The sequence below is a fragment of the Sycon ciliatum genome, chromosome 3, assembly GCF_964019385.1.
Source record: "Sycon ciliatum chromosome 3, ocSycCili1.1, whole genome shotgun sequence".
Classification (NCBI taxonomy): Eukaryota; Metazoa; Porifera; class Calcarea; order Leucosolenida; family Sycettidae; genus Sycon; species Sycon ciliatum.
This window is the reverse complement of record NC_088645.1, coordinates 23,150,629-23,164,635: the sequence shown is the minus strand read 5'-3', so window position 1 is coordinate 23,164,635 and position 14,007 is coordinate 23,150,629. Positions and strand designations below refer to the sequence as shown.

General features: G+C 47.8%; 2 protein-coding genes across 2 annotated transcripts; one reads left to right on the top strand and one right to left on the bottom strand.

Moving 5' to 3' along the window:
- The first annotated feature begins 4,353 nt into the window (after positions 1 to 4,353).
- Positions 4,354 to 6,986, top strand: LOC135811788 (uncharacterized). Its single transcript, XM_065325033.1, has 2 exons — positions 4,354 to 5,279; positions 6,663 to 6,986. Exons 1-2 carry the CDS (start codon positions 4,688 to 4,690, stop codon positions 6,797 to 6,799), a joined length of 729 nt encoding a protein of 242 aa, XP_065181105.1. The 5' UTR covers positions 4,354 to 4,687; the 3' UTR covers positions 6,800 to 6,986.
- Positions 6,987 to 9,008: 2,022 nt separating this feature from the next.
- Positions 9,009 to 12,256, bottom strand: LOC135812937 (basic phospholipase A2 acanthin-1-like). Its single transcript, XM_065326154.1, has 2 exons — positions 11,989 to 12,256; positions 9,009 to 9,142 (listed from the first exon to the last, which is right to left on the bottom strand). The coding sequence occupies exons 1-2, from the start codon at positions 12,254 to 12,256 to the stop codon at positions 9,009 to 9,011; spliced, it is 402 nt and encodes a 133-aa protein (XP_065182226.1).
- Positions 12,257 to 14,007: the final 1,751 nt, after the last annotated feature.

Sequence of the window (14,007 nt, the reverse complement as noted above, 5' to 3'; positions counted from 1 at the left end):
TGAAACGGATTGGAAGTCCGAGTTCCACAACACCTAGACCAATGAACTGACGTGTGGTCATCATAAGACTGGACAATCCTGTCGGTTTGCTCGAGTTCAATGGAAGGATGTGGCCGGACAAAATTTCACCTCCTACCGCATCCTGCGTGTCTGGATATATCGCTCAGTGTATGCTAGTCCAGTTCACGTGACACATGTCTGAAACAATGTCAGTGGTGCCAACATGTCACTCTTGTCTTGTCAGCAGATTAAAAAAGAGCAGGCAGTGCTCCAGCCATACTAGTGCTCCTACGATAGTTCGTTTGGGGGCATATAGCCCCCCCCCCCCGTCCACTATGTTAACTAAAAACACAGGCCCAGCGAGAAAAGCTCCAAAGATTTTTTTACAAGGAGTGTTCTAGACCTTTTCAAACCTGCTCTCCAGTGCAGGCTGGAAGGATGGCTAAACCCTCACTACTGCTGCTGGATGCAAAGACTGCTGGTACATTCAATGATTGTAACAATGAATGAGATCAAGGAACGATACCAGTGCGCCTATTCAATGGTGAATTCCGCTCTGCGAAGTGGAACACTGCCGTGCGCCGGTAAACGGTTCCTCAATGCAGCCAAGCTTCATTATTTCCGCTAGTTTCCTCTCACCTCGCAATGTCGACACGGAGACCAATCAGCGCATAGTCAATGAACAATGCACCTTCGAGCATGCAGGTCAGGCGATATCACTATCAGGAATGTTGTCATACAATGTACATGCACAGTGCTGGCAACTGAAATCCGACCCCCTTGCTGGGTGCGCCGCGCTGGCAAGGGGGTCGGATTTCAGTTGCCAGCACTGTAGTTCACAGCCAGCGCTTTGCCTCTCTAGCTGGGAGTCTTTAAAAGCCCGGGCCGTCTACCAACTCCAGCTGCTCTATACGCTACACAGAACAGAAGAATGGACGGACTAAACAGCAGATTGAAGATCTCGGGTACAAATCGAGGATTTAGGAGGTCACCTCCCCCCGTGAGGCGCTGCATCTGCCACCCTGGTATTACAGGCAAGGTGGTGGCTTGGCACAAGCGAAACTTCCTAAGCGGGTTGTGCTTCTCAATACAATTGTATAGCCGGTTGTAACACTTTTTTATTACTTTTTTACCCCCGCCCCCCCCCTCCCCCCCCCCTAGAATACAGAGGGTTCGATCAGGGGACTTGGCCCCATAGGGTTGAGACGGTACGATCGGGACTCTACCAACCACTGAGTATATTTATTCGAGGTCAGGAATCAGCACAGTAGAGAGGTTAAGATGCACGTACTGCCACGAGCCTCCTCTCGATTTGGTTATTCCTCTCTTTCCTATTTAGCCGCTGACCGCTGGAACTCAATTCCGGCATCGGTCCGCCTTGCTGCTTCACCAAGTCAATTTCGTACCGCACTCCTAGATTGGCTAGGGTACCCCGTAAGGAGACCATAGGTCTGTGGGGACTGCCCTAGAGAAATATGAATAAATACTATACTATACGTATAGGATATTGACCAAGACGAGGTCTATATGGGAAATATAGGCCGAGTAAAAGACCGAGGTCCGCCGAGGTCTTTTACGAGGCCTATATTTCCCATATAGACCGAAGTCGAGGTCAATATCCTATTTATCACGATTCCTTTGCCATAACCCCAAAATTTGAACCTTTAGGAGCTATTTTAACCTTTTTAGTATAGCATTTGTACTATAGTGTACATAGGATGTTGCCTATTTTGGGTACAAGACTGTAAGAACAACAGATTTCAGCATCTGCAGCACAGTGGCTGGGTGGTATAAGGGGTTGCTTGAGATTCATACTGTTGTGAGTTCAAATCCTGCTTGTTCTCTTCCTTTGTCTTCTTTCTTTCAATTTTTCTTTTTGAAGTGGAGAGAAAAATTCTAAGTCCCTCCAAAGTCGAAAGATTACAATGCCTAAGTGGTCGATACAAGCGGTCGATATTGCGGTGATATGGGTAATATAGGACCAGTCAGGGATCACGAGAATTAGTGGAGGTCCATATAGAAGAGTGATAAGTATAGATTATAGACCGGTTAGGAGGTCTATACAGGATATATAGACCGAGTAAAAGACCGAGGTCCCCCGAGGTCTTTTACGAGGTCTATATATCCCGTATAGACCAACTATGAGGTCTATAATCTATTTATCGTGTTCTCCACGCAATAGTTTCGCTTCTACGACATATCCTTGTAATTCTAGTATTATACTATAGCCTATACTGCATTGTACTGCATTGAAAGTCAGGATCATTGTTTAAACTAGGTTCAGCATCGGTAGCACAGTGGCTGGGTGGTAAGGAAGAGTGACTGAGATTCACAAGGTTGTGGGTTCAAATCCCATCTTGTGTGTTTCTGCTTTCTTCAAAAATTTCTTTTTCTAAGTTGGAGAGAAAATTTCTAAGTCCAAGAAATTCTAAGGAGTCAAATATAAGTAGTCAAATATATCGTGCATTTGACTAAGCAGTCAAATACGCGATATATTTGACCGCTTAGGTATCAGGGAAATTAGTGGGGTCAAATACTAAGAAGGCGATAAACTACTATACATTATTTCTGACGCGACGCGAAAGTTCAGCTCGCGTTATTTGACTCGCACCGTCGCACGTCGAAAAATCAACGCGAGTGACTTGCTGCTCACGTCGAAATTTGGGGTTTTATGCCAAGTTTGACGTGAAATTGCGCGTCACGCCGGTAGCCCTTTCCCAAAGGTGCTCTTTTAATTCGCACTTAGTGCTTTTCGCGTCCCTCAAAATATGCTGAAAAAGTGCTCTTTTTTCAGTGAAGCATAGCCATGATATATGTTCAGATATGAACCCAAGCTGAGAAATGAATACACATTCTTCCATTTATGGGTGCGCGAAAGGCAAAACAGGAAGAAAAGTATTAAAAAAAACACTTTTTACAGCATTGTGTAGTACTTGTACAAGCTTCACCAACTTGTTGCCCCCCCCCCCCCCCAAAAAAAGCGGCGGGCCAATAACTGCAAGGTCCGTCGAGCACTCGGAAACTGTGATCGCATGCACGAGCAACCAGATTTTAGCGCTTTTTGAGCTAGAAAAATGCTCAAAAAGGGCGATATTCACCAAAAACGCAAAAAAGGGCGAAAGAAACGGGCTTTTCCAAAAAGGGCCAAAAGGGGCGAAAAAAGGGCGAGCACCTTTGGGAAAGGGCTACACGTCGGAAATAGCGTGCATATTTATTTAACCTCTCTATAAATGTGTCCTCCACCTTGTAATATGCTGTCATCCTCAAGCTACCGCTGTATAGGTAAGAACTCGTTTACTCACATTCACCCACACCAGGCAGGGCGAACAAACCACGACAACCAGGAGGCATTACTTTTTTCTTTCCTTTTTCTTTAGTTGTTGTGTCAGGCCAGTGATAGCACGTTGTGTGATTGCTCGTATAAGAGGCTTCTTCAATCGCACCAGGAGGCATTATTACGTGGCGGAAACCCTAGCACGAATGACTAATTTATCATAGGTCTGTTTCATCGCTGCTGGACGTCTGGCAAAAGGCGCTTAGCAGTGGCCTTAAGCTAGGCAATGGTAACGGTTAACCTGCGTTTGGCAGCACACAGCTACAGGAAAAGTTGTTTTGAAGCTCTTGCTCTTCTCTAGTCGCTACCCGAACAACATACTACTTCGAAGTAAAACTCAATCTGTGGACAGAACTGTTTTGGCCTTCGTGGACTCATCAGCGTAGCACAGAGGAAAACGAAGCCGAACCTGATAGCAATGAAAAATAAATTTTCCAAAGCCAGATTTAATACCTAAAACCATGCCCGAACGTACCTTGCCAGAGCTAGAATGCTCCAAGTAGTACATGACGATTGTACTACATTTGTCATGATGACACTAGTCCAGGCCAGTGGGCAACTCAAACGCCGCTCCTTTACTACATGTATGTGTAGTACCGCACCAGCGTAGCCCTAGTAGGCGAATACCAAAAGCAAAATGTTCTCCGTGGCTTGGCTCTGTCCGTTCAACATTGCTCCGAGACTCCACAATGCAATCATTCCGCAGCTATATGTATTATTGTACTTCAGTAAGATATCATGCGGCAGAGTTCAGCGAGCGATGTGTTAGTTCGCTTCCAGTTGACAGTTAGGCGCATCTGTTGCACAGTGACTCACTGGCAGATACATCTACATGACTTGTACATGACTTGTACTTGAGCAAGTAGTTGAGGCTGCCAATACTAGGCCTGGCAATGTGAAACAGCCCTAGCTCAGATTCCGTCAACGTGTGTACGTGTTGTAGTCTTGTTCATGGTTGTCCTGTCATGGACAAGCTGAAATGAAAGGCAAGAGACAAGGGACTACCCGTGGAGTACATAATCATTATGGACCATCGCTGTACTTGTCTAGCGCGGAGACTCGGTGGCAGTTGAAAGGACCGTGTTTGGTCATTGCAGAGAAAACTAGGGGCGTTGACACGAGTCGCTGGAGCTTTCAAAAAATCCTTACTCCTCCGAACTGTGCCAAACATCGAGTGCAGTGGAGCTACCAAACGGTTATTTCCCTTTACCAGTACTCGTTGTTTCAGTTGTGAGGCGCTAGAGACTTAGTCGACGAGCTGTGGCCACTCCTGCTAGTGTGCCGTCTTGCCAGTGATAACGGCAATCACTACGAGCCTTTGCTCTGAGATCCCACCAAGGAAAACGCGATAGAATGGCGTCGCGAGCTGGCATCATGGCAGCCCTGCTTGCTGCCTGCATTGTTCTGGCATTCTGCAGCAAACCGGCAGCCGGTGCGGAGCGCAAAGGCAGGGCGAAACTCGCCGGCGAGCACTCCGACATCTTGGCCGCCTCGTCCGCAGCCGAACTGAGTCGCGGCAAGCGCAGCCTGTTGGAGTTCGCACGCATGATAGACTGCGAGATACCGAACGTGAACTTCGTGCAGGGTGCAGTCCGATACATCAATTACGGATGCTGGTGCGGCGTCGGAGGCAAAGGTAGGACGGTCGACAAAATAGATGAGTGTTGTAAGGCACACGACGAGTGTTACAACAGAGCTATTGCTGCCCGCTGCGAGAATCCAAAGTTTTACACCTACAAACACAGTTGCTCCGGAGGCCGCGTACAGTGCGCTCCACAGGAGGAGCGGGGACGGAAGAAGAGGAGCTTCTTGCGCCGCCTGTCCAGGACCGCGCGACGCGTTACTAGCCGCATTTCCAGGACTGCGCGACGCGTGACTAGTCGTCTTTCCAGGACGGCGCGACGCGTGACTCGCCATGTTTCCAACATATACCGCACATACATCAGTAAGTGCTGCACCGTCCTAAGCAGCGTATGTATCCTTATGGTTTTATTGTTATTGCTCACACGTATCCGCAGGATGAGTACCCGTGGCCTATGGCTTGCGCAGTGACGATCCTGATGCACAATGATTCTGTACACTGCCGCTCAATGAAATCCAGTCGCGTCACTCACGTAACACGTTTGCACCTTCCACCATTTCTCAGCCCAGTGCTCGCAGGTCTAGGGCTGTGCAACGCCCGGTGCGTACTTGAGTGACTCAACTGGATTTCATTGAGCAGCACTGTGCCGGCTAAATGAACATTGTGTAGTACGCTGGCCAGTGCATTGCTCGAGACTTACTAGTACGACATGAGTACAATGATGTACGTTAGTCGTATGGTTGACCCGGTGTGGACTGGGGAACTAGGCTACCATGCACAGCTTCCCGGCTACATTTGAGGCTTGGGACCATAAACGTGCGCCGATACTAGTAGTGGAATTTGGCTTGCGCTGTCGTAGCAGCACACACATACGCACACACACACACACACACACACACACACACACACACACACACACACACACACACACACACACACATGTGCGTGCACTCGCACACACGCGCGCGCGCACACACACACACACACACACACACTACTACTACTACTACTGTAGCTTGGTTGCCACAAGGGCCACGCCACTCCGAAAGGAGCCAGAGTCATTGTCAGGAGCAGAAACGGAGATGACGACTCGGGTCACTCTGTCGACGGAACTGACGGTTGCAGCAGCGAGAACAGCGAACACCATACGACGCTCTATCAGACACACACACACACACACGCACGCCCACACACACGTACACACATGCACACACACACACACACACACACACACACACACACACACACAGACACACACACACACACACACTCGCAGCGAGGTGACACCAGTTTAAGGATGGCAATAAACAGTATCAGCTGAGGCATCATGTCAGGAAGGTTTTATTGAGATCAAATGGGGGACAACTTTTAATCAAGTGCGACTTACAATCGTGGAAGTGAGGGACGGGGGGGGGGGGGGTACCCCAAGCAAGAGTATTTTCTTGCTCCCATGTAAGGAACACCTCCTTTCTCGGTGTTATAATGCACGCAAGGCTAACCAGTGCTTCAGTACTTTGGCGGATCGACACGAATCGCCTTGGTTACTACCACAAGTACTGCTATGCTAGTTTATGGCTAAAGAGCTTCTGCATTGTTTCAATTGTTAGAAAGCTTCAGGTAATGTTTGTTTGCTTGAGTGTTGATATGAGTACCTTGCAGACTCCGTAATGTGTTACACTGTGTCGGCCACTAGTCACCAACATTGCTCTTCTCCTTCTGTTCTTGTCTGACCTATGCGTGGTTTAGACCCCTCCAAGACTAACACCGCGTGCGAGCACATGATGTGCAGGTGTGATCAAGTGGCCGTTCAGTGCTGGAGGCGGTACAACTACCTATACAACAGCAGAAACATCAAGTACTTCAACCGGTTTGACGGATGCTAAACCATGCCAGGCGTGCCGTGCAGCACCCGTCTGCATGCTCGTGGAATTGAACTTCTCCTTTCTTGCTTTCACGTTGTTTTTAAATTGCAAACGAATAAGATAAAGTGCGCACTGCGCAGTCACTCTGTGTTATCATGCATCTACCTGTACACACATCATCAAGGAACGATTTAATTGTTGTCTCTGAGACCGTTTTCTTGTGTTGTCATCAGTGAGAGTGCATCACTGAGCGGTGAACAAAGAATATCAAGGTATTTAAAACAAGTTTGAACTCGCATAATGAACAAGTATGAAATCATGTAAATAGAAGAAGAAAACACATGGAAACGATATTATCGCGCGTACTGACCGCTTTTCATCTTGTCATATTCGTGGATAGTTGCTTCATAACTCGTTTTCATGTGTTTTCCTCTTCTATTTTATATTAAACAAGTTGCAATTTTTAAAACTTTTTGTCTCCTCGTCGACTCTTCATGTCGTTTTGTTTCTCGTTGTCGTTTCGTACGTGAATGTGAAGGCGGCCAGTTCTAAACAGGATTTAGATCACTTGTCAAGAAATATCGTGCTATCGCCGTCCCTCGTGGCTCACGCAAGCACACATCTAACGGCTCTGTCTCCAGTCGTTCATTTTGCAGGTCCCATTTCCAGTTACTTCTGCTCCAGTCCCTATAGACAGTGCACACACGAATGCACAAAGCCCCTGCCATTCTTCTGGTACTGGTACACGTACCTTAGTCTCCTGCCTTCAGTCTATAGCTACTGTTTTCCTTCTAGTGCCAGCCGTCGATTTTCGGCGAATTCAGTGCGAAAATTGCATATTGGGCGAAAAGATCAGTGATTTCTAAAAAAAAACACTGTTTTTGGCGAATTTTTCGGCCAGCCGATTTGGGAAACGCCTACTCTGCCATTCTTCTGGTACTAGCACACGTACCTTAGTCTTCAGTCTAAAGCTAGTCTTCAGTCTATAGCTACTATTTTCCTTCTAGTGGCCATGTGGAAGATAAGTCACCTTACTTACTTCAACATGGACAGTCAGAGAGTGGTGGACATCACGCAACTGCCTTATAAAGAAAAGGGGGTTTGTCAACTCACAACCGCTCTATTCAGTTACTGTTCACACTCGGCGCATGCGCTGGATGAAAACTTCTTTATCTTTTATGCCGAAAAAATTATGACGTTTTGGGCCAGTCACCCCATCTTCAGAACCATGTAGAGTGTGAGAAGAAAACACTTCTCCGTGCTATGCCTGCCTTTGATTTGGCATTTTCAGCATCAAAACAACAGTTGTGAAGTAAACTGAGCTGCACATGCAGCCACAGGGCATAAACGACTCGGTTCATCATGGAGTACTGGACTTGGACGGGTCTAAATAGTGTGCCGTAGTACTCCGAAGCGGTCCCAGCTATCTGGGGAGATACACTGGCCTGTGTGTCGCCAGGGTGCTCATGGGTTGGTTGTTCACTCTGCTGCTGCGTCTACAATGTCTGCTTACTCTGCTTATGTCTGGTTACTTGGGATTCGATGCTCAGCAGAACTTGCAGGGGCGTAGCAGTCGGTCCGGCCGGTCCGGCTGTGCATGTGGCCGGTATGGCTGTGCATGTGGCCGGACCACTTTTTTTAGCACAATGCCAAAAGTTCCCAGAATGCAGGATTTTCACCCTATTTTCAAAATGTCCCCGTCGGACACTCCGGGACTACCTGAGCAGCTGCAGCAACTTCATCTTCTTGCCTAGAGGGTGGTGGCGTTTCTGCAGATGCGGGAAAGCCAGCCTGACCAACACTCCACCAAGAAGACTGCACTGTTTTGCCAGAGAATAGAAACTGTAACACAATAATATTATTTTGCTCTTCAACTTTTGTGTAGGAAAACTTTTAACAATAATTATATATTTTCTGAAAATTCGACTCGGACACCTGAATCGGAAAAATGATTTTGGAATTAAAATTATCCAAGAATCGTGTATTAAGTAGCATCCTCTGTGGCTGTTCATAGCGCACATACAGGTACAGGTACGCAGCATGCTGATCTGTGCACAGTAGCAGTGTACTGTAATGTACATACATGTATATAGAGACTGTGCCAGTATTGTCAGTGTCAATGTGCGCCGATGTGTCTATCAGCTGCGTTACTTACATCATCAGCGTACAGCACCATGTCGAGGTACCGGTGAGCGTGCTGCAGCATGCAGCGTAGCGGCGCACTGTTTAGTTAAGGCTGGCAGTGGCCTCGGTCAAACCACTGGATGTGCGACGCGTTGTAGGCACTGTTGTGCAGCAGGAAACACTCCGTGACCATCTTATCGCAGTCGCACAGCATGAGCGAACAGCGACTGTTGCCTCCATCTGCACAACACCAGACAACATGCAACCAATACACAATACTCAATCTGCGGACAGAACTGTTTCGTACTTTGTGGACTCATCAGCGCAGCACAGAGGAGGTGAGGCTGAACCTGGTAGCAATGAAAGATACATTTTCCAAAGCCAGATTTAACCCAGGCCCGGAGACCAATATAACAATATTATGCGTTTTGCAGGACCACATAAAGCAAGTTTTTGATCGTTTCGGCCATAGCACAGCCTTTCACTCTGTGCAGGATGTAGTGGGTGCACAGCACCTCATCAGCACTAAACATGCCTCAGTGGGCAACATGTTGGTCCGGTGAGGACCTGCGGACCAACTGAACTGATTCCGGCCGGCCAGGTGTATGTTTGTGTACACTGGGATTCAAGATGGCGCAAACTTGAGTATCGCGACTGGATTTCAATGAACAGTTGCGCTCACTGAAATCCGACCCGAAGTGCAAAGCTGGCGCCCTGGACAAGTTCCGATTACATCATTGCATGTGTGCATGTGTACGCCCAGCCGCATTCATTCCATTTCCAGGGCATCGAGGGCTGTGGAAGTTGAGGGCGCCAGCTTTGCACGTTGGGTCGGATTTCAGTGAGCGCAGCTGTAGGTATTTCAAACCCACAGTTAGTGCCACTTCAAACTGTGTATTAGGACACATGGGTACGAGTTATGAGCTAGTCTTGTACACATTGTATTATTGGTGCAGCATCCGATTTCATCAAAGTGTATGTATATAATATTACCTGAAGCCGAAGTGAATATCTTACGGGCGAATACTAACTAGTATACAAACCGATAATGCTGTTTATTATTTTATTATTTTATTTTAGTATTATTATTTTTTTCGGCAAAGCAGATGATGATGATAATGATACAAGCCGAGGCGAAGCCAGGGTTTGAAGACTAGTAAGTATTCGCCTATATTCACGAGGCTGAAGTTAATAATTACACTTACCTCTCCATATTCACCCGAACGTCCCTAAAGCCCAACAAACGAGTCATGTTGGTCATACGTGTATACATGTGCGCAGAACTAACGTAAGTCGTTATCACTTCATTACGGAGCATCAGCAAATCGAATCTTCGAGTGAAATTCGAGAATCGTCACGACAGGTGCTCAAAGAGCCCTAAACTAGGGCTTGTTTCGACTGAAAAAGGCCCGCAAACAGAAACGTAGTTTCGAATGCAGCTCGCGCGGTCCATGTACATGGTGCAGTGGTCTTGCACGGATCTCCAGTACCACTAGTACTGTAGTCATGTACAATAAAACCTGGCTGTCAAGGCGACCACTCGGATAAGGCGACCACCTGTCCTAGAAGACCGCAGAAACTATAATTATGCAGCACCGAGGAATTCTATTTCCAGTCAAATGACCCTGCATAAGGAGACCACCTGGTAGCAGAGACCAGGTTTTGAAGGTCCCTTGAGCGGTCGTCATAGACAGGTTTCGCTGTGCATGATGAAGCAGTGCTCTCATCTGCGTACCGTGTAGATCTACCTGCACAGCGCAGCTCCAGTGCTACACGGAGCAGTTGTTTGTAACACTCGGCGCAGTCGTCGTGACCTAGCTAACCCAGGTAGCCTCCAACTAATGTTACTTTTCCAGAGCGAAAACGGTTCATGGCGGTCGCTTCAGCGAGATCAGCCAAAGAGATCCGATCGCCAATGGCCTGATCCAAAATGAAGCATCCGTCGCTTCGCGTCATCCTCAACGGCCGCGAGAAACAGCAGCAACTCCGTTCGATCCAGGTGACCTTCAGCAAGGAGGAGAAGCGAGTCCAACCAATCGACTTGCTATCCTGCTATTCGAAGTTTACATACTCTTGCCATATTGCAACAACCACAGCGCATCTCAAAATGTTTAGCTCTCAAGCTCGAAAAGAACTACAGACTGCAGTACGAGTACTTACTCGAGTGACGGAGTCGAAAATTGCTGCTACATGCTGAACCCCTTTTTCATTCGACTTTTCGCATTGTCTTTCGCTTTGACACATCCATAATCGAACCGAAAATTCGATTTTCTGATGCTCCATACCATCTTAAACCGACTGGCATGTTCTGGCATGAATCGGAGAATGACGTGCTCTTGACAGAATCTTGTTCAACCTTGTTAGGATCGATCGTGTACACGAAACTGGTGCATGTGGCCCGGGAGGTGACACCTTGGAGAACCAGCTGGCGCTAATCACCTTGGAAAACACACTCGTGCATGGCGGGAGCCAATAATCATCCATTTCGATGCGAAGATTTGACCAATCCGCGAGCATCGCGCCAATTCGAGAGTCAGTTTATGAACAGCGAGCTAAGCGATTCTGCCCTCATTTATTTCTCTTCAGTCAGCGCACCGGAGCTGTTGTATGCCCTAGAAAGGTTCTACGCTAACGTCCGTAAACAGGACTTCTCTTGATTTGAAACGAAATTCCTTGCTTGCCGCTCGATCCGCAATCCACCGACATGCTGAGCATCCAAAACCTTGTTTGCTGGTCTGTGAAGATGCTCGCTGTTGGCTGATGACTTTTCAACACACATGCGGATCCAGCGGCAAGCAAGGAATTTCGTTGGTACGTCCTGTTTACGGAAGTTCGTATAGAACCTTTCCAGGGCACTCGCCAGCTCCGGTGCGCTGACTGAAGAGAAATCAAGTGCAGCACCAAGCACCGTAAGTATCGCTAACTCGTATCCAGTACGATGCCTGGTGCTGTAACAGCCGGTGGTGAATAAAATCGGCGAATATTGAGCAATACCCACCACTTATGTACACTGTAGATGGGCAATCGCATGTGGGTGACTGGAATGAGGTACAATCCATGATGAAAATTTAATATAATATACTTACTGAGCAGGCGATCCCACGCTGATTCGTAAAACTGGCCACATGACGTCCTTCCTCCTGCCTTGCACTGCCAGTTGTACGGAAGAAACTTCAGGCCGTCGCAACCAGCCCCGCGTGTCGCATCGTAGCATCCGTCATGCACTTGACAGCAACGGTCGATAGCGTCGACGGGTGCGCCGCTCCCGCCCACTCCGCACCAGCAGCCGTAGTTCGTGTATCGCGCAGCGGCTGTGACAGGGTTGCCGACATTCGGAATTGCGCACGCAAGCATGCCGCCGAAGTTCCAGAGAGAACGCCTCGCCCGGCTCTTGGCCGCAGGGTAATTGCCGGACGAAACGTCGCGAAGAATTTCGTTTCTTCCTGTGTGAATGCTAGCTGCTTGAAGTGTAACAGTGCAGAAAGCGATTACGACAAGAAAAGAAGTCACTACCGTCAGCAAAGACATGGTGTGCTTGAAGCGGATGGGGAACATTCTTGAATACGTCGTCTTCATTCTGCGGAACTGTCACTTTGTGGAGGAGAGTGGAGCGCTCTCTTTCTAATTCCTGCTGCAGCTCTTGCCAGAGTGAATGTAGAAACTGCTGGCCTGAAACAAGACCATGGAGACTGAACAATCATCTTTCTCCAACTACTGTAAAACCGGAAAGTCTAATAAACGACCAAAAAGTTTAACGTTTTTGTAATTTTGGCATGATTACGTGCAGAAAGTTTAACGATGGCTACCTGGCCACCCATCTGTATGCGCATCTTTACACAGACATCTAGCGTATTTTTCAAATAACGAAAAATAATTGGCCGTTAAAACGTTAGACTTTTGAACTCGTTAGACTTTCCGGTTTTACAGTAACTGCTTTACCCACTCCACCCACAGCTACAAGTCTTCTGTTGTTGTTGGCAACGTATTGCAAAGCGCAAGCATTTTCTAGACATAATGAAGAGGTATGCATCTCAAATTTGGCCGTCAACTTTTTGCGGGGCAAGTTAGTTGCCCCAAACTTGGCAGGTACAACTCGTTATAGCATTCAATGGCTCGGGGGGATTGATGCATACATGTACGTCCCATTGATTTGTGAAATCAAACCGGTTTGCATTAGGGATCAGGGAGTTGTGGTTTACTAGTATTCGACTCCAGGGATGTAACGATATTCGAATACATGTAAATTCTTTGCTGCTTTCGACGTTAAGGAGGTTCGCGACGGTTAGCGCCATGTTGGATTTCCGAATTTATTTCTGAAAAATAATGCCTTTCGGAGTGGAAAAATGGGACGCGATCATGCACAGAAAATAGTTTGACCATGACTTCGCAGCGCGTGCTCGAGTCGAGACAAGATTTGAGGAAGAAGCTCAGCCACTAGTGGACTTGCGGATTTGTTTTGACATTGGCGGTTTTTGGGTAGCTCGGTTCTCCTGCCGACGTGTCGTCAGTGGAGATGAAGACGCGGGAGAGTAATCCGTCACCCACGACGCGGCCTCTCATTCTGCGTACTGGACGACGCAAGAAGCCGAGGAGGGGGACGCTTCGCAAACTCAAACGATCGATCGAGTTCCTGAAAAACGGAAAGGGCGATCTCCATCACTAACGCCACTGGATTCGACTCCCGCGAAGAGGTCGTTCAGTGCCCCTCTTCACGGTCGACGAATCGTTCATCTCAGGTATCTGGCTGTGGGATTGTCTGCGTGCCAGAATCCTGGATGTGGCAAACCTCTGGCGCTCATTGATTGCGTTGAAGAGAAGAGGTCGGTACGACCTGGGCAGCGTACTTGTCATTCCGTGTCAGCAGTGTGGGATGGAGAATTGTATAGATACAGATAGCCCTGTAACTGCTCAACACCCTGGCCCCCGTGCTTCCACAAGCAACACCAAAGCTGCTTTGAGTAAGTGCGTTTTTCAATCTCATAAGATTTATTCATGATATTTGCGAGTCATTGCCACCCTATGGCTATGGAAATGTATGAGCACACTGTATGCGCGGCGGCCGCGAGCGTCTGTGTGTTTGCATAGACCTGCATGTTTGTGCATGT